The 19,289-nt window shown below is 39.7% G+C and overlaps 1 protein-coding gene across 1 annotated transcript in view; it reads right to left on the bottom strand.

Moving 5' to 3' along the window:
* Positions 1-16,125, bottom strand: part of NID1 (nidogen 1) — a 42,425-nt gene extending 26,300 nt beyond the window's left edge. The window contains exons 1-9 of the mRNA XM_079297474.1: positions 15,867-16,125; positions 9,268-9,567; positions 7,962-8,191; positions 6,928-7,352; positions 5,925-6,074; positions 4,434-4,685; positions 3,108-3,308; positions 1,093-1,338; positions 37-180 (exon numbers count right to left, since the gene is read on the bottom strand). Coding sequence (XP_079153600.1) covers positions 37-180; positions 1,093-1,338; positions 3,108-3,308; positions 4,434-4,685; positions 5,925-6,074; positions 6,928-7,352; positions 7,962-8,191; positions 9,268-9,567; positions 15,867-16,073 — 2,155 coding nt within the window. The 5' untranslated portion in view covers positions 16,074-16,125. The remainder of the gene's footprint in view (positions 1-36; positions 181-1,092; positions 1,339-3,107; positions 3,309-4,433; positions 4,686-5,924; positions 6,075-6,927; positions 7,353-7,961; positions 8,192-9,267; positions 9,568-15,866) is intronic.
* Between the last annotated feature and the right edge of the window lie 3,164 nt (positions 16,126-19,289).

The raw sequence follows: 19,289 nt of genomic DNA, 5'->3' as shown, positions 1-19,289 counted from the left end.
GTTTTCATTTTGCAATGAACTGAAGACTTCTGATACCGTAACAAACGTTTCCATCTCCGCGGAAGCCGATTGAACATTCACAGAAGAAACGATTTCCAGTTCGTGGACGGCACACAGCGTTGGTGTCACAGTTATGAGTGCCAGTGTAGCAAGGATTCCGGTTAATATCAGCAGAACCATCTGGCAAGAGAGACCATATTTATCCTTGATGACTCTGTCCAAGTAATAGCACTCAGTTAAGGTCTGGAAGGAGGCTCATAACACACATTAAATCAGGAAACACAGTTTTTGCATCAGGAAGAAAGGGTGCAGGTGATATCTTAGATACATATTTAATAGCATCTGTATTCCTTGTTACTTGTACTAAGGACTACTGAGTTAAAAAAGAGCAAAAGAGCAAGACAAGAAGAAAATTCATCTTCCAGCCACTGAAACCAGACTCAAAACATGATCCTTAACAGCTTGGTTTATTGATTTTAATTAGCAGAACTTTATTTTGTAAAAATCAAAAGTGAGCACAGCCTGTTGTTTTACTCATCTGGTGTACATTTTCAAGTTGTCTCTGCTTTCTCTCTGATGTTAGTGCAAGCTTGCAAAGCTCCTCCAGAAAAAAAAAAAAAGCAACCCTTTCATAAGTTGCCTACAATTTAAAGACAAAATGCCATGTTTCAAGATAAATTATAGAAACTCATCCATGGTAAATCTTACTCCCCTCTTTTGCTCTCTTCTCTGACAATACCTCTCCCCCCTCCAAAAAAAAAAAAATAATAGAGGAACTACAAATTAGGTAAACAACATATTCCATACATTCAAGCAGGAACAGATTCAAGGTGGTATATTGAGAGTATTTAAAGGAATAAGGCATAAACCCCAGTGAATTTCAAGAATAAAGCATCACTTAAACACCCTTTCTCAAATAAAAATACAAATTTTCAACAGTTCCATTTGTCTCCTTACCTGGTGGATCTGGACTGCTACGAGATAATGCAATTAGTTAATTTAACTCAATAAATCCCAGCTAGGGCAGGTTGAAAAAAAATGGATGACTGCTCTTAATTACAAAAGAGAAAAAGCAAAACTTGCAATACATACCACTGATGGGGCCGATGGAATTGCTCATGGCATATCGCAGGATCTGCTCGTCTCTGTTGTACAGGACAAACACACTGTCCACTGAGAGCTGCTGAGTGGCAGGAGTAGAAGGGGGGGAGTCATCGTGGATGCATTCATCAAAGGAGATGGTCTGGCGCCACTGATAGGCGCCCGTGTACGTGGAAGCAGCTCCATCCCTTTCTGGCTCTGTCACTGTGTACTCCCTCGAGGATGATGAAGTGATCACTACAACACGACAGCAAACACACTGATCAGAGCAGAGACCAAAAGCATGCTGTCAAATGCTATCTGTAGACTTGGGATGCAGTCTGTGTAGTGCAAATGGGAATTTCGAAGGCTAGAGGCTGTGAAAATAGATGTATTTCCATGCAGCAGAACAAACACTTGAATACACTTTTTCTTTTCTTTTCTCTGTTCTTAGGTATCACAGCTTTGAGAAATGAGTAATTTGATTTATTTTGACATATTTTACAAATTTTACTTTACTTTTTGGGTTTCCAACTAATGAAAGGAAAATTCAACTCAGCAAACTCAGAGGTTCCTTTAGTTGGACTTCTATAATATATCCCCAAGCTAAGGAAAAAAGCCATCTCACCAGCCTAAACTACATCCAGTTTTAGTTCATTCCAGGCTATTAGCCTTGGTTTTTAACAGAGTCCTGAAGAAGCTGCATGTCTGAGAGCTCTTGTATGCTTCACAACAGTTTTTTATATAGGGAAAAATTGTGAACAAAAACTCTTAAAAAAGATCTGGGTTTGTGGATCCTCCCACCAACAGAAGGGTCCTCATAACACTACTATTCTTTGTTTGGACACCAGAACACACCTATATCGATCCATTTGCAACAGCTGGCTAAAGCTGGATTTAGGCTAAGCCCTTTAGATATGCCATAGGACAGCAGAATTGCAGCTGTTTGAGTCCTGGTAAATCAAATCCAGCCTGAAGGACACCTCCCTCCAGCCCCTGACTTTACCTCCATGGGAACTGCATTTCTGCCAAGTACACAACTGTTCTTTAGAGCAGATGCTGCCCAAACTCTCAAGTTGTTCAGCACAAAGCAGAAGTTTCCTGCTGCTTCCACTTCCTCCTCTTCCCAGTCCAAAATAACAGGCAAAGCACAAGTGGGTTCATCACTGACTACCAAACCCAGACATTAGTGAATATAAGGCAATGAGGATGTAACCACACCATTTTCTCTCTCTACAACCAAAAGTGCACCCTTAGAGCAGAGTGCAGTCTCTCCAGTATTCATGTGCACGCTGGGTTTCTTCGTCTGTATTGCTCAACCAGTTGGGCTGGCTGGCCAGCAGCAACAATCCAACTTCACTTCTTTACTTTCTGTATTGAAACACCCATAATTTTATCCAGAAAGAAGAAAGTAAAATAAGTTAGCAAATCAAGATTGCCCTGTAAATAATGAGTGAAGAATGGTTTTCTTAGGAAACCTAGGACCTATGATAAAGGAATTGAGAGAGAAGAGAGAGGAGTACTGAAGAAACAATGTAGGAAACTGATAAGGGAATTAAGAGGTAATTTTCCAGTTGGTTGTTAAAATTCAGCTCAAATACTACTGATAAATGCTCATAGAGTCATTGTAATGAAGTTTACATGAGATAGTGGTAAATAATGGGTTTAGTCTCAAAGATCACAGCTCACTTAATGACATTACCACAAAAAGCTGTACTCCACTACAGCTTCTACTAAAGGGCTGTGACTTACAGAGAAAAACTTTGCAACTTTTACAACATCAACAGTGTAAAAAAAAGGCCAATAAAAAGGGAATTAAACTCGTAAGTTTTTGGTGAAAAGATTAGAAATATTTGTATAATCCCACTCAAAATCCACCTTCATTTGAAATCTTTTCTTAAGAGGCAAAAAGCAACTTTCTATAAGTCAAAGGGTCCTAAATACAATTGCTAAAAAGGGAACAAAAGAATGTGTTTCAGATTGTCTTAGTCTCTGCTTTGTGCACTTTCTTATAATTTCATTCTTACCAGAACTAGAAGTGTGGTAGAGTTCAGTGTATGGCTCTATATGGACTGATGACCCAGATGGGATCTCAGGTATTCTGCCCTCCATTTCTGTGTTGATGGTAAGGTGACCATGCTCATCAATGCCACTGAACTTCTGCTTTACAACCAGCTTCTCATTGTTGCTGAGAAAAGTTACTTCTGTTTGCCGTGTAAACTCACCACCTAAAGAAAAAGAATTAGTTAAACTCTTTATTTATTAGTTAAAACTTAGAGGTTACCAGTTCCTTCTATTCCAAATATTGCTTCTAGTGCATAAAAAATAAATACTATCGTCTGCAAGTTTTGATATAGCACAGTTGCTAATGTCTTGTGCTTTTAATGAAATAACTTTCAGAGGTATACTGATGATATACTTAGCAAGCATTTTTTTAAGCACTAAACATGATAAATCACAAATAAACCTGAGGCAGCAGTGTTTTATTAAATTTAAAAAGAAGTTCTGATTAAGTTAATAGCAGCAGTCCTTATCTTTCTGTTTAAAAGGTCATTTTAGAAAAAATTTCCATTAGGAGTACAAAGAGTTAAAAAAAAATTCAAAATCCTCTACATCTGCTTCCAAATCAAAACCAAGTGAAATGTATGTTGCAAATTCCAGAACAAGCTTCAAACATACCAAATCCATGAAAACCTGAACCAAAAAGTTGTGTTCAACTAAATTCGCATTACAAGTCTGTAAAGGATCAAGTTTTAAAAAGAAACATGTGTTCTTCTAGAACAGATTGAATCTACAGCTTGAATTTACAGCAGCACAGCCAACCAGATTTGGCCTTAATCTCTTATGAAAAGCTCGAATTGTAAGCAGGGGTTTCCCTCAAACTAGCTAACAGAGTCATTTGCATGTCATGCAGCAGCTGTTTCTGTAAAGTATTTCAGACCCTCAGGAGGTCTGATTATCATTTCTCCTTCGCTCTGCTGGTACAATCAGGGAATTAACATGTTAAATCTCTTGAAGATGTAGGAGAAGCTTTTTTATAGTAACTATGTACATTCTAGTAAAAATCTCCCCTCCAACAGATCTTTTTAATAATCTCTTTCTTGAAAGAAACTGGCCAAGCCAATCTTCTCTCTAGCACACTTTGATCTTGTACACTGACAGTAAATTAAAAAGTCCATTGTCTAGATATGGTAAACAAGAAAAATGGTGAGAAATTTGATTACAAAAAATCAATTTGCAGCTCAGAATAGATGTATGTTTTCACCCTATATTGATTCTAAATACACATTTCTTTTCTACCAAGACGGAGGAAAGCATAGCAATTTTGAGCATTATTTTAATTTAGAAGTTACCAGTAATGCTGAATCCATTTTTATATCCTTGCTGTTCCACAGCAAACATCCATCCTATGATACCTCCAATAGAGGCAAGAGGTAGTAAAGAATACCCCAAAGTCTCTGGGATTGTGCTGATAGCAGTGTAGGCACGCCCTTGGTTCATCACAACATAGGAGTGCAGATCAGTGTTCTCAAATACAACTGGAACGGGGTTGTTTCCTACGAATATTCTTCCTCTGACCTTGCCGTTGACTCTCTGAGGAGAACCTGTAAAATCAATACAATGCATCAGAACAAAACAGTACTCTCATACTCTCCAAGGAACATGTCCAGAGTGCTCACAATGTTCAGTGCTTAGTGTTGAAATAAATGGCAAATACTCCCAGAGTTCAGACAAGAAATTGGCATGTGTTCACTTGCTTATGTGGGTACATGCATGTGTGTTGTCTAATGAGAAGGATTAAATGGCCAAAATTGCCTGCAGAGATGCTTTTTATCCTCACTGAAAGCTCTGTCTGCAAGGATAACTTCATAACGCTATAACAGTATATTTGACAGTAAGTGGCAGACAGAAGCTTCTTAGATCACACTGCATATCAATACACACTGCAAATTTTTTCATTCTCTGTAGGGAGACTAACATCATTAGGCATTAGAGTAATTGATTCTCTATTACTCTAACCTATTACATTTCTTGGCTCTGAACTTTTGACCATTTTGAAGACTGTTAATGTTATACAGAAGTAGCTATTTTGGATTGCTAATTTTCTCCTGTATATCATTTCCTACATGGAAGTTTAAATTTAATTATTACCAGATCCTTCTTTTCTTTCTATGGAAAACACAATTTTATGAACTGAAAGCTAAGTATTAGGTTTTGCTTTCCTAGGTTATAAAACCCAGTCTTGCAGTAAACTATTTGAGCTGTTGAAAAGCATCTGTACTCTGAGCCAAATCACTACAAGGATTACGAGTGTATACATAAGAAATTCCTTTATGGATTTTACACAGGAACAAAGTTTGAATGGGTATTTAACAGAAATCTGGCAGATCACCCTTTAGTAAAGCAGCTTAAGAGTCCAAGAGGAGCTGTGCTCTTTGGTTCGACGATCAAAGTGAATTTATTCATCACTTTGAACTGTCCATTTCTAGAGTGAGTACCATATCAGATTATAACACGCTGGAACTTCATTACTAATTCTAGGAAATACTGCTGGATGTTATGCTTTCTTTCAAATGATGACAGTTGCAGAAGAAGTTTATTTTTTCTAGAAAGTCACATTAAAATGCATAAAGCATAAAACTGACTACTCAAAATAATTTGCTTCACTCAAAAAATCATTTTAAAAAGTAGAGCTGACTGATTTAAATGCCTTTCCCTATATCTCAGTGATAAGTCTTTCAAAAAGTTTTTATAGGGTCTATTTTGGTATTGAATACAGGTCACCTCATTCAAGAATGCCATATGTTATTGTTGCTTATGCATCTAAATTTCAAACCAGTTACCTTCTGCTACACACTGTCTGCCATTTCCTTTGTAACCAGCAATACAACTGCAACAAAACCCGTTGGGATAATCCTTGCAAATCGCGTGAACAGAGCACTGGTGACGGTTGTTAGCACAGGTCTGTTGGACATCTGTGTGGTAGCGAAACACTGGAAAATAAGACCAGACATTTATGTTTCATGCAATTACTGTGGTATGCACATATCCCTGGACTAATTTTAAAGTGTCTCTGGACTCACTTGATCGCCTTTTCATTTTCTCTTTAAGGTAAACAAGGTATTTCAATTGCTATTGGCTAACCTTGCAACATGCAAATAACTTTCTACTATTTTGCAGAAAACATCAGGGCTTCAGCTGTTCAATTATTTCATTAGAAAACTGCTTGATTCTATTGACTCCAGCAGATCTGTATCAATACAGTTCAGTTAAAGTTCCTGTCAAAGCTAAACGCACAATAATTTAAATTTGTCCTTGCTTCTGAATCAAAACAAAAAGGGGACTTTCCAACCTCAAACAAAACATAGCAGCACATATCTGTATTCAGAACCATGAAGTAAATGATGTGCCCTGTAATCCTATCTGGTTTACCCTGTTTAATGGAGATAGCAACTCTTACACCTGCTTCAAGGAGCAATTAACATCTGGACAGTCAGTCAAACCACTCTGAAATTTCTAGAAATGCTTTATTATAACTTAAAATTGCTAATTCTGCCCTTCTAAGACTTGAGGCTTTATTGAATCACCTGTATTCAGTAACACATCTGAGAAAGGTCTGTGAGCTTAACTAGAGAACTAGTTTACTAGACTGGCAAGAACTGCATCTGAGGTGACATCCAAATTAACTACCTCAATGAATAACACAAACTTAAAACACGTGTCCAGATTTTTAGATATGAAGCTAATGAGAAGAAAACATTGTTTCTTTTGTAATTCAATTTCTTTCACACGCCTTTTTTCAACCTGTTCATGTTAAAAGCTGCTAAACCATACAAAAAAAATTACCTATTCCAGTTTCATCAAATTCTTCCACATCTATGACTTGAGGTGGTTGTGGGGGAAACTGCTGGATTCGAAACTGGCGAGGTGGAGCTTTTGCTGTTGGAAAATTTTGAGGACTGTAAAAAGACTCAGTTGAAGGTGTTCCTGTTACATCTTGGTAGGAAGTCAGAAAGTCTTCACCTAACTGAGGAACACTGTATGTGACAAGGTGGTGATCCTCTTCAGTGCTGTCTGTACTACTTGTGATATACTGCTGTGTTATTTCAGTGGAGCCATAGTCAGACATAAAGGGCTTAGAAGTCATCTCCTGGTCTTCTTCGTTGGGCTCTATGCTCTCCAAAATATTGCTGATTTTGGCAGGCACAATACTGTCAGATGAGCTACCAATCTCGAACACCCAGACGCCCTGCTTCCCAGCATTGCTGCTTCTGTCAAAGAGAAGCACATGCAAAATAAAGCAAGTTGTGTCTACACAAGTCTAGCCTACACAATGTTATTCTTCACTGCAAAGTGTCAGGACAAAACCATCTAATTATCTTATCTACAATACATACTTACCTACAGGTACAGTTTATTCAGCTGTAGAACACCCCTGACAGTTTGAGTAACTTTTTTTTCTTTCTCCTCACCTATAGATCTGTTGAGAATTTCTGTTTCTTGTCTCCAAAGTGGTGGGAACGAGATTTTATGGCCACAAAAATCTTGCTACCACTGACTGAAACTTTCTAACTTATTACCTTTCCTGCTTGTTCACTCTTTCTTCAAAAACAATCTCCCTAGGATACATTATGAAGAGTTGAAGTGGTACTATTTTTAGAAGAACTAAGTATACAGGAGTTTCTACCAGTGACAATGGGAATATGGACTTTAACAAATTACACCAAAGTCCTCAAGGGGGTGGATATTTATCAGTGGCAGATCTTGTGATTTCTCATGCTAAAGGGATCTAATTAGTTCTCATTGATTCATGCTACAATTAAGAAAACCATGGAACTCTGATGTTTTCTTGAGGAGTTTAGACAAAGAAAAAAGCATACTTGTACAGGTTTCTAATGCTGTCTTCATCATTAGCAATGACATTGTAGGATCCTGGCTTTTCCCAAAAGTAGTAGTTTGTAGAGGCTTGACTAAAGCCAACCATAGCAGGAATATTTTCATCACCATTCTTGGAGTATGTGCTATAGAATTGCAAGCTATCTTCTGGATAAAGGAAAATAGCATAGGAACTGGAATCAGAAGATGCTAAGACAGCTTGGAATGTGTTTCTCTGTGGAAAAAAAAAATCAATACACACTTATTCACATAAAAATAGTCAAGAAAGATAGAGTAATTTTAAAACACAAAATGAAGATCAGAATTCTCATTAAAAAGAAAACATTAACAAAAATAAATGAAATCTGTAGGAAATAGATAGGCTGACCAAAGCATAACAATTTTAAGTTCTGTAATGTTATAGGCTTCTATTTCATTTCCTTAAAATAACAGAAGTAATGTGCTAGACTAAATAAAAAAAATATGTAAATAGAATGCTTAAAGTTCAAGTTTCATGTTGTTAAAGCGTTTTCCCACAGGAACACTCCTGTCTGCTGTAGAAACCACTGGGATAGCACCTCAGGCATCAGATGTTCATTACTACCAGGGTGCAGAATTGTTACTATAAACACAATCCTTGTGTCAAGTTCAGCAAAAAAAAATAGTTGTTGACATGAAAAGATGTGCTAAATAATGTAATGTTCTCATCAACTTTGATAACTATGATGTACAAAGTTAAATATCCTTGCAGGAGAGTACCTGAATGGTTTAAAAGGGAAAATTATCTGTGAATAATAATAAAAATAATCTCTAACTGTTTCTTAATCCAATACTAGCTACAAAACACAAACTTTTTTCTGAATGCAATACCATCTGTTTAAAATGGGTTTAAGAACCTACTAGTTCACATAGTTATCTGATTTTACATAGTTTGATGTCAAAATGACTTAAGAGTCTGCTGAAAAATGCAAGCCAGCAGGATTACATTGCACAGAGGGAGGTCAGGACATTCTAGTTCTGTTATTATCACATTTAACATTCAAAGTAAGAGTCATTAGGAAACAACAAAATCAGCTATGTAGTTTCAAGCATTATCTTTTGAATTAATAAAACATTATTAAAATAAACCTCAAATAAAAGTTCTGGAAACTCCTGTTTTTTGCTACAGTCTTTTACACAATATATACATTCTTAGGTCTGCAGAATTCATTTAAACACAAAGAACTTTAAGTCTTCAAATCGAAAGTTTACAGTGTTACACTTTAGCCGAGCATGTGTCCAACATGATTTAAAGCTCTGATTGACACTCACCTTTTCTTCCAAAGTATGATCTTCTCCGGGTGCCTGGAAAGGAGCCACAAGCTTCCAGGTAACAACAACAACACTGCTGGGATCAAAAACAATCTCAGGAAAACCTCTTTTGATATAGTCTGATGCAAGTTGCAAGACATCCGAGGATGAATCTTCCCTGTAATACACATTTCCACGTCCACCCGTTGTGTCTAGGTCAGCCATAAAAGGAGCAATAGCCCCAAAACTCACTGGGAATTGACCAAGGTATTTTTCTTCACTTGAGGGTTCATTCACTGCAATAATCCCATTAGTGGTAACCTAATAAAAAGATGACAATTATAACACAAATACCATTTATACAACTGTCTCACAATGTTTTAATTTTAATTCCAAAAGAAATTTAATCTACAGTCGGTTTTGTACTTAAAAAGTAATGGCGGTTGTTTAAGCTTTTGGTTTTTATCTTACATCAGGAGTCCTGAAATTTCGGTTGTCCAAAATCAGAAGTCAACTTTACAGATGGAACAGCCTTTTTAATCTAGATAAAGATTTCAGCTTTTTAAACTTCAGACACCTATTGTCTTTTCTAACATCTAAGGATGTACATAACCTGTCCACCAACGCTTCAGAAACTGATAGAATTTCTGAGCAAAGAACTAATTCATACATAGATGCCAACACCAAAAAACTGCTCCATGCTTACATATTGTAATAGCCTGGGTGAAAGCCTTTTGGGAAGATACACTGATTTCTCTTTGCCTGGCCAGGACTACTTTAGTTTTCACTTCACTATAATCACCCTCCTATGAACTTCTTTGCTACTGTGCAAGGCTAACAACAACAAGCTGCTGCTCACTCTTAAGACGTGCTGTGAGCACAGGGCACAGAGGATAGGAGACAATTTCCACAGCAGTTATAAGCCACCCTATAAATTCCTTTACAGCTGAGTGCCCTGACACAGTCTGATAGGAAAATGGGTCTAATACTTGAAGGGGGCTGGGGGAAGGAATTCACATACAAAAGTGAAACACTTGGTCTGCAAATGCATAGGTACTGGCTCAGGGAGATTCAACCCATCAGTGAGATGATGATTCACAGTCAGCCACCTCTAACTAAAACTGAGATAAATACTTAAGTACAGATAGGTGCTAGGGCACATCCAAGATGACAGCCAAACTCCACTGGCAAACCAGAGCTGGCTCTCACACACAGACTACAGGTGTCAGGCCTTGAGCTGGTGCATGAAGTGTTCACACAGAGCTTTTTGTGACAGGCCCTTCCACCAGCTGTGTTTGGCACTGACTCAGCCACATACAAATCCACCTCCAGGTCTTGGACAACCTGATAACAGGACACATCTGACTTTGTGGAGGCAGCCAGGCACTCACTCTAGAGCTGCTGCCACACACAGGGGGACTCAAAAGGGGAAAGAGGTCCCAGAACTGTCACTATAAGCTATGAAATTAAAACTAAAATCTCCTCAGATTTATCTCACTCAAAGGGATTCTTGTGAGTCCAAGAAGAACAAACTGTTGCTGGATCTTTTTACATGGTCAAGATACTGTCAACATGATAAAATCTTTACATATGCCTAGAAGTCAGTCAGAAAGGCCACTGACTCACACTGCAAGGCCACCTAGCCCAGTGGCCTGTCCCCAGCAGTACCTGCTTGCTTGGAGATTCAGCAAAACAAGAGGAAATGTACATACTTCTCTAGTGAGCCTCCAACTGCATCCACCTCAAGGGATTCCCTGTGGTTTGGCTGTTTTTCATTCTCAGTGGATCTCCTTCGCCTATTTGTTGAGTCTTCCCTTAACACATATAAACTCTATGCATCCACAAAATCCCTTAAAAAGAAACTCCATGAATATGTGACTCATATCCTCAGCTCTCTCCTACTTTTGTTTGCTTTCAGTCTGACTTCCAGCTTCATTTGACAGCCCCAATTTTTGTGTTGAGACATACAAAAATTCTGCCCAGTCTCTCCCACTATGCAATTTCTCCTCCAGAATGAACAGTCCCAGCCTATCCATGCACTTCCTATGTGCTTCCAAGAGCTGTTCTCTGTCTTTGATCACTCTTATTGTCTCCATATATTTCTTCACCCTTTTCCACTCTAAATTTGTAAACAAGGAGGCCACACATATTCTTCACAGAGAAATTACAGTCTATGCAAGTCCATCAAGGATGCTGGCTACATGTGCCCTGGAAACATCTTTAAAATCTGGACCACCACTGCTGCTACATACAGTAAATCTGGAAAAGTGCAGTATTACAACTCATTAAAAAAGTCACTTTTCCATATACAAGAAACACCTACACCTTGAACTCTCCTTTGGCTATCTAGAGGGTCACAGCCTGTCCCCTGCCACACACCAGTAGTCAGCCAGCTAGGTGTATAACTGGACAATGCTAATCACAAACCATTAGCTAAATTTAGCAAATAGTTCCCTCAGTATATCAGAATTTAGTTTAAAAGTGGCTTGACATATGCTGACTGTATTTTCAGCAGATGTATAATTTCAGCCAGAGTGAAAAACACCAAAAAGTTAAGATAATGTGAAAAAAATAGTTGAGTAGGCTTTATGCATGAACAATAGATCTGAGGTATACAAGCAGTAAATAATCTGTGCAAACATGTTGGGAAAGCAGGTCATGTTAGAAAGGGGAAGAAGGTGAATATTGTGATAGTTTTTACACTGTTCCTTCATGACTTCACAATGGCCACAGATCCTAAGATGAAATATAAATCTGAGGAATATAGAAGTAAAAAAACCAACATGAGTTACCTCTGTACAGACCCTAAAACTGGAGTAGGACATGTAAGAGAAATTTAGTCCAGAAAAGTTCCCAGCACTCCTACAACATCTGTACACTAGAAAATGTTTCATATCCCTGTAAAGCAAAGCTAAAACATGACTTGAAAATTTAAATCCACTGATTATACTACACACTAGAAGACAGGATGGAGAATGGTGGACATTACAGTCTGTTTGCTAAGGCCTTTTTGAAAAAAGAGATGCACTCCCTCTTTAAGTAATAAATCTAATGCAAGTTAAAAGTTTCCCTCTTCCTTCTGCTTTCTTACATTTTTTGTACACAAACAGTCCTACTCTCATCTAAATCCTCTTGTGAGAGATGACTGGTGTTTGAAGTATTTTAAACAAATTCCATGCTCTTCATCAGATTTGGTGTGCGTAGATTTTGCAGCATCATGATCCCCCATTTATGGCAGAGATTAAAATAGCATTAAGAAAAAATACAATCAGGACTAGTTAATACTGCAGAATAAAGCAGAGGCCAGAAGAAATGACCCTCCTCTTTTCACGGCTTAGTGACATGTGTCTAGCTATTCCTTTCTTATTTGCTAAAAACTTTAATGTAAGAAAGAATTTTATTAAGGAGATGCAAGCCCCATTTTTAAAGGAAGTTTTAAAGTGAGACAGTTCAGTTATAAATGTTAAGGGGGATGTTACTATAACCCAGAAACATTTGCAAGTTGTCACATGAAAATAAATAAACAAGCTGCTCATTTTTTGCCTTGATTTTTAATGCAAAAAAGAAACTCACAATAATGAAAAAAATGTTTTTAGTTTTCAGATTCAACAATACATTTATATTGTCAAAGACAGTGAATACTCCTTTAACTTTACCCTGCTTCTTTCAAGGTCACAAACACAGGTTTAAGTGTGAATCCCAAAATAAAGAGAAATAACTTGGGTTTCATCAAAGCATCATTCTTGTCAAAAGGGAGAGGGGGGAAAAGAGGCCTCAGGTGGGCGTTGTCTAAAGACCAGCTTTACTGTACATCTTTCCTTTTAGGGTATAACACTATTTAAATTGACAGGAACTAACATAGATGTATTTTTAGCCTGTTAAACTTCTGGATTACATGCATAGTTAACATACATTTGTAGTTTGTAGCAGAACCAATAACATACATACACAATTATAGGTCCACCTTGAAAACCAAGTGAGAAAAGGAATGCAAAGTAAGGAAGTACTTCCATTAAAAGAAAAATTGTATCTGTGTGTACAACAAAAAATTAAAGTCTCTAACAAATGAGATACTTTTTCCCCTATTTAATGACTAGGCATTTTATGGGCTTGAATATTTCTGCATAAAAAATCTTTAGAAAATTTGAATTTATTTTTATAATGAAGTGACAGTTGACGTAAAACAGCAAAGCTTTCTAATATGAACATGACCAACTATTAATTTAAGAAGTTAATAAAAGCAAGGATTAAAAAAATTGAGCCAAGTTTGCATTAGAGGATTCTCATTTCTTTCCTAAATTGAGGTAACCCCTAATCCTTCTATTTTTCCACATCAGTGAGTTTTAGTGTGAACTGAAAAAAACATAATAAAAGTGTACTATTAAAAAAAATAGTGTAGTATGGGTTAGTGATAGAGTTCAATGTTATAAATCTTACATACAATAGCACATATTGAAGATCACAATATGTGAAAGTCTGTTTCCACTTATATGAAATAAAAGTGCTCTCTTCTGTCTGAGGAAAGGTTTTGTTGCCAAGGATTTTATGACAAGTTGGTACTAAACAATCACTCCACAGAATGCCTTGCCTTTCTATTCATGTATACAGCTAACTTAAACAATTCAGCTTCTCAACTGTTAAAAAAAGATAGAGAAATAACATAAAATTGCTACATAAAATTATGTGCACTAAGTATTAATTACATCAGCTTGATAATATTTACTGCCAATTAGAAATATGTTGGAAACTCCAGCCAAGCAAGATCATAGAGCCACATTAGTACACATTGCAAATATACAATAAAAATCTGTAATGTGAAAATGCATTAAAAACTGCTCAGCGCATTTCCTTAACAGGAATACTTCTCCTCTCCCTATGCCAAAGAAGTTTGTACTGTGCTTCTGTTCTGCAATACTTGTGCCAGATGCAGTGCAAGAAAACACCTCTGCATAGTGTATAAACTGGTACTGAAATGCCATTCATTAAAACTGCCCATCCTTAGTACTGAGCAATGCTGGCAGAGCCCTGGAAGATTCAATATGGATAATCATTCAGGCAAAAACAGGAATTGTTCCTGTTTGAAGGCGAGGCAAGTGACAGGATCATTAAACTAAAGAAACCTAGATTGGTTAATCAATTTACTGCTCTGTGAAAATTCTGCCCCATCTCTGTCGCTTACCTCTGTCACATGCTGCTTGTCATCTTTGCTTCTCAGTGGCTGAATATACAGCCCACTAACTTTCAAGAATATGTTCGCGCTTTAAAAAGTGTATTTTTACTTGGGTTGACTAATCAGTGACCAAATTAGAGTACAGAAGGCAAGACAATGAACTAAGGGTCAAACTGAAGTCTGAACTCTACTTAATACTTTGTCTCAGTCAGCTTCAGTGAACAACATCCATTTTCCACACAAGTGTAACCCAAATCCCCCAGAATTTTAGATTTCAGATATGATTTCAGGATATATCTAAGTATGGGCAGTATGGACAATGAAAATGAGTGTAACTTCAGTGTCAGCACTAATATAACTCAGTGTAGCACAAGCAAGTTATAGCTTCAGTGAATACCCATGAAACAGACATGGGAACTACGTGAAATTTTGAATGACTGCAATCACATGGAGTTCTAGTTTCCCAAGTGTCTCCATGTAGGTTAATCCAGTGAGCTGCATCTTAGATCCATGATACTAAACTACACTGCTTTATCTGGACAGGGAAGTGAGATTTAATTTACCAGATTAATGCACTAAACACATTGTGACTTCTCTACCAAAACCTTTCTAAACATGTTACTCAGCATGTTTAATTGCTAGCCTAGACGGGGCTTAGGGGAAAAGAGGCAATGATAAAGTGTGCAGTACCCTTGCAGTGTTCTGAACACGTTGCCATTTTAAACAGTTTTCCTTATGACTGCTTTTAAGCAGCTCTGCTCCAGGCAATCTGTTTCCAATCCCACCTTCAAACACTGAACACCCTCCATCGGTTATAAACGTGTACACACCGCTCTGGGATGCAGATTCAGCTGTGAGACATGCACACAAGTCTGAGTTAATGCTTGCAGCGCAAAGCCTGCAATTACTAACATGGATTTCCTCCACCCAAGAGACTTAAAGCAATGAACACCTGAGAGTGCCAGAGACACTAGGGAACAGAAAGTTCTCCAGTGCTTAGAGGTGCAAATCTTGGACATGTTAGGCTTCTGGTTAGACACCCCGTTTCAGTTTTGTGACTCTGGCATACCGAAACACACAAAACAGACCATAACGAGGATGTTGCTGAGCCGAACACACTCTGTTACGATTGCAGAAAACGCCTGGGGATGGCATTCACTCTGGCTAATTTTCTTTATGCTACTACTATCCTTTGCATTGTCTCCCAGCAGAAGCTGTGCACCTCGAAGAATCTGCTCCGGCCACACTGCGAGAAGGGAATTAACACGGTCCCGATACCTGACTGTATACAACTGGAACAATTATCTCTTTGGACCGACCTCTGACCTCGGCATTCACACGGAACCCACACGGGACCCACAAGCACCACCGCGCACCCACCCAAAGCTCCCCAAGGAGTCCCCAGGAGCGGTTCCGAGCCGCCGGCAGCCAAAGGGTGCCCCACACTCACATAGAGGGAGTGGACGGCCGCGCCGTAGAAGCGCAGCGCCGTGCTCAGCTCCAGCGCCGCCGAGTGCACATCGTCCCCGGGCTCCAGCGCGGCATCGCCGCGGTCCTCGCCGTGCGGCAGCAGCGCCAGGAGCTCTGCGGGCAGCGCCAGGACGGGCAGCGCCAGGGCCAGCAGCGCCCAGCGCGCACAGCTCGGCGGGGCGCGCATCCCGGCGGCTCCCGGCGGCAGCGCCGTCCCGCCGCTATAAGCGCGGGCAGCGGGGCCGGCGGGGAGCGGGGGGGCCGCGGCCAATGGCTGTGAGGGGCGGGCGAACAGCGGCCCCGGGACCCCCGCGGCCGCTCCCACAGCCCCAGCGCGGCTCAGCAGCGCGCTCAGCCACGGGGGTCGCTCCCGGCCCGGGGCTTCGCTCGCGGGAGCAAAGAGCCGTCCGCAGGGACCGACCCTCGGAGCGCTCCGGGGACGCGGGGATGGGGACGCGCAGCCGCTTTTGGGATATGTGTCGCTTGCGGGGCGCGGAACTCGGGAAGCTGAGTCGGAGAGGGGTCGTAGGCATCCGGCGGATGCTTTCAAAGCACCACGGCTCTCCGCCAGGGCCAGCGGGGCTCCTGCGTTAGTTTGGAAAATGTGTGCTCAAAGTAACTCCAGCAGCTGCAGTACCTCCCAACAGCCAGCGCACCGCGACCAAATTCCAAAATCAACATGAAACAAAAATATTAATCCCTATGCTGTCTTCTGAAGTAATTTCAATACCAGGTGCTCATTGTCAGGAAAATGAATAAATACTTTGGAATGCGTTTCATAAATTAACACCATCCATGTCAGAATTGCATTTGGTTATAAAATAAAATTTTAAAACAAATGAAATAAGTAGGCAAACAAAAAAATACTTCTGATATGAAATACAGAGAAAATAAATATGTTATATATAGATAAATTACTTCTTATGTGTTATGTGTCTGACCGTGTCTTCTTGTTTTATCCTGCAGTCCTGCTCCCTTGGAACACTCAGAAGCACCTGAAGAACGCGTATATTTCATATCTTTTTCCTACAGCTTCCAAGTGAGGACAGCAGTGTTTAAGGATTAAATCTTGGCCAGTAGAGTATATGCTGTGATATGTCCACAGAATGCTTACAGCAGATAATCATTCGAGGAAAGGCAGCTGAAATGATACCCACATGGGTTTTGCATACCTTTTTCTTTCTTTTTCTTCTTCCTTCCTTCCTTCCTTCCTTCCTTCCTTCCTTCCTTCCTTCCTTCCTTCCTTCCTTCCTTCCTTCCTTCCTTCCTTCCTTCCTTCCTTCCTTCCTTCCTTCCTTCCTTCCTTCCTTCCTTCCTTCCTTCCTTCCTTCCTTCCTTCCTTCCTTCCCCTTCCTTCCTTCCTTCCTTCCTTCCTTCCTTCCTTCCTTCCTTCCTTCCTTCCTTCCTTCCTTCTTCCTTCCTTCCTTCCTTCCTTCCTTCCTCCTTCCTTCCTTCCTTCCTTCCTTCCTTCCTTCCTTCCTTCCTTCCTTCCTTCCTTCCTTCCTTCCTTCCGTCTTCCTTCCTTCCTTCCTTCCTTCCTTCCTTCCTTCCTTCCCTTCCTTCCTTCCTTCCTTCCTTCCCTCCTTCCCTCCTTCCCTCCTTCCCTCCTTCCCTCCTTCCCTCCTTCCTCCTTCCCTCCTTCCCTCCTTCCCTCCTTCCCTCCTTCCTCCTTCCCTCCTTCCCTCCTTCCCTCCTTCCCTCCTTCCCTCCTTCCCTCCTTCCCTCCTTCCCTCCTTCCCTCCTTCCCTCCTTCCCTCCTTCCCTCCTTCCCTCCTTCCCTCCTTCCTTCCTTCCCTCCTTCCTTCCTTCCTTCCTTCCTTCCTGGCGTGATTTTGCATTTGGCAAATTGCAAGAGCACAAGACATTCCTAGGTAGAGCTGTAACCATGCCAGCCTAAAGGAGAAACACATCTAATCACCATGATCACTGGCAGCTATTTACTGGGTTACTGTTCTGTGTATCAGTGAAAATCGTCACTGAGACATTGTGTTGAGGTCTGAGAGGAAGATGAGTCTGCTCTCCTTGAGTTCTTGTTGTACTTTCACCTGCAACTTCCCTCCATATTTTCAGAGCCTCTAAAACAGTAACTGGTGGATTCATGGAATCCACGACTTTATGTATATCCAGAAGTATGTGGCTAACCACTGCCACAAGAGCAGCCTTTTGGCTGGATCACCACCATATCTGAGCATAGGCATACTCACAAAGATGACTCAATATCCAGCCGAGGTGTCTTTCTCCTCATTTGACAAATCAATATTTAACTATAAGCCAACTGTAACTTCTTACCCATGTTAAATGTGTGTACTGGCATATCACCAGCAGCCTTCATCACAAAATCATCTTCCTATTACAAGGAATTACATAAACCCATTTCCAAATTATCCCCCCAGCATAAGCCCATTTCCAAATTTGTAGAACCTAAGGTTCTTGTGCTTGTGCAACACAGCTCCATAGCAAAGAGAAAGCCTGAATGAACCCCCATGGTAATACCAGAACCTCATATACACATTCACAAGAGCATCATTTCTGTTAGGCTTAATGTTTTCCACAGCCACATTTACTACGAGAGTAAGACATAACAAAAGGAAGATATAAGCAAAACAAGAAGTAAACTCTGAGGGGGGGTAACATTTTCCTGTCAGATTCACATGATTTCCTAGTATTCTGTCCAGAATTGGAAGGACAAGGACCACTGGGAAGCTAGAAACTTAGTGTAGTACATTTGAAAGAGTTTTGAAATAAATTTGAAGGCTCAAGAGTTAAATATCTTGATCTGCATGGGGTAATAGCCATGTAATAGCCCTCTGTTCATTAGTCAGCATATTGAGATTGTTTAGTCTACCCTTACCGTAAGAGGATTATGATGTTTCTGTTGTAGTTGCAAATTTACCTTTTATACAGCTCCCACTGTGAGAAGCATTAAGGATTGTTAGTTCTAAGACAAGAAAATAAGTTTCCTGTTGTGCTTTCTGGCATCTTCAGTGAGGACCTAAAAAGGGGAAGGAAAATCATATTCACTTATGTTGTAATAAATTGGGAGATGTTAATTGCTAACTCCAACCAGAATGGAGAATGCAAAATACTTCAGCAAGATTTAAGAAGGGAAGGAAAGTATTTAAATTCATATTGGAATGTCACAATTGAGAAAGACTTTCCAGAAGGTCTTTCGTAGCTGGTAAATACCAAGAACTCCACATATTCATTGGATATTAAATCAGATATGGCAGCAGTTTACAAAGCAACAGTATTCCCTGAGCAGCCACTGAGATCCTGTAGAACAAAATAGCTGGGTTTTTCTGTTACAAGGAAGGGACATTTTCTAAAGGTGTATAATGACACTGCTTTTCCAGAGATTGCTTGTAAGATCGGGGTGTCACAGAAAATTCAGCACTGGAGAGAA

Source organism: Erithacus rubecula (assembly GCF_903797595.1).
Source record: "Erithacus rubecula genome assembly, chromosome: 2".
NCBI lineage: Eukaryota > Metazoa > Chordata > Aves > Passeriformes > Muscicapidae > Erithacus > Erithacus rubecula.
This window is presented reverse-complemented; position numbering and strand designations above follow the sequence as displayed.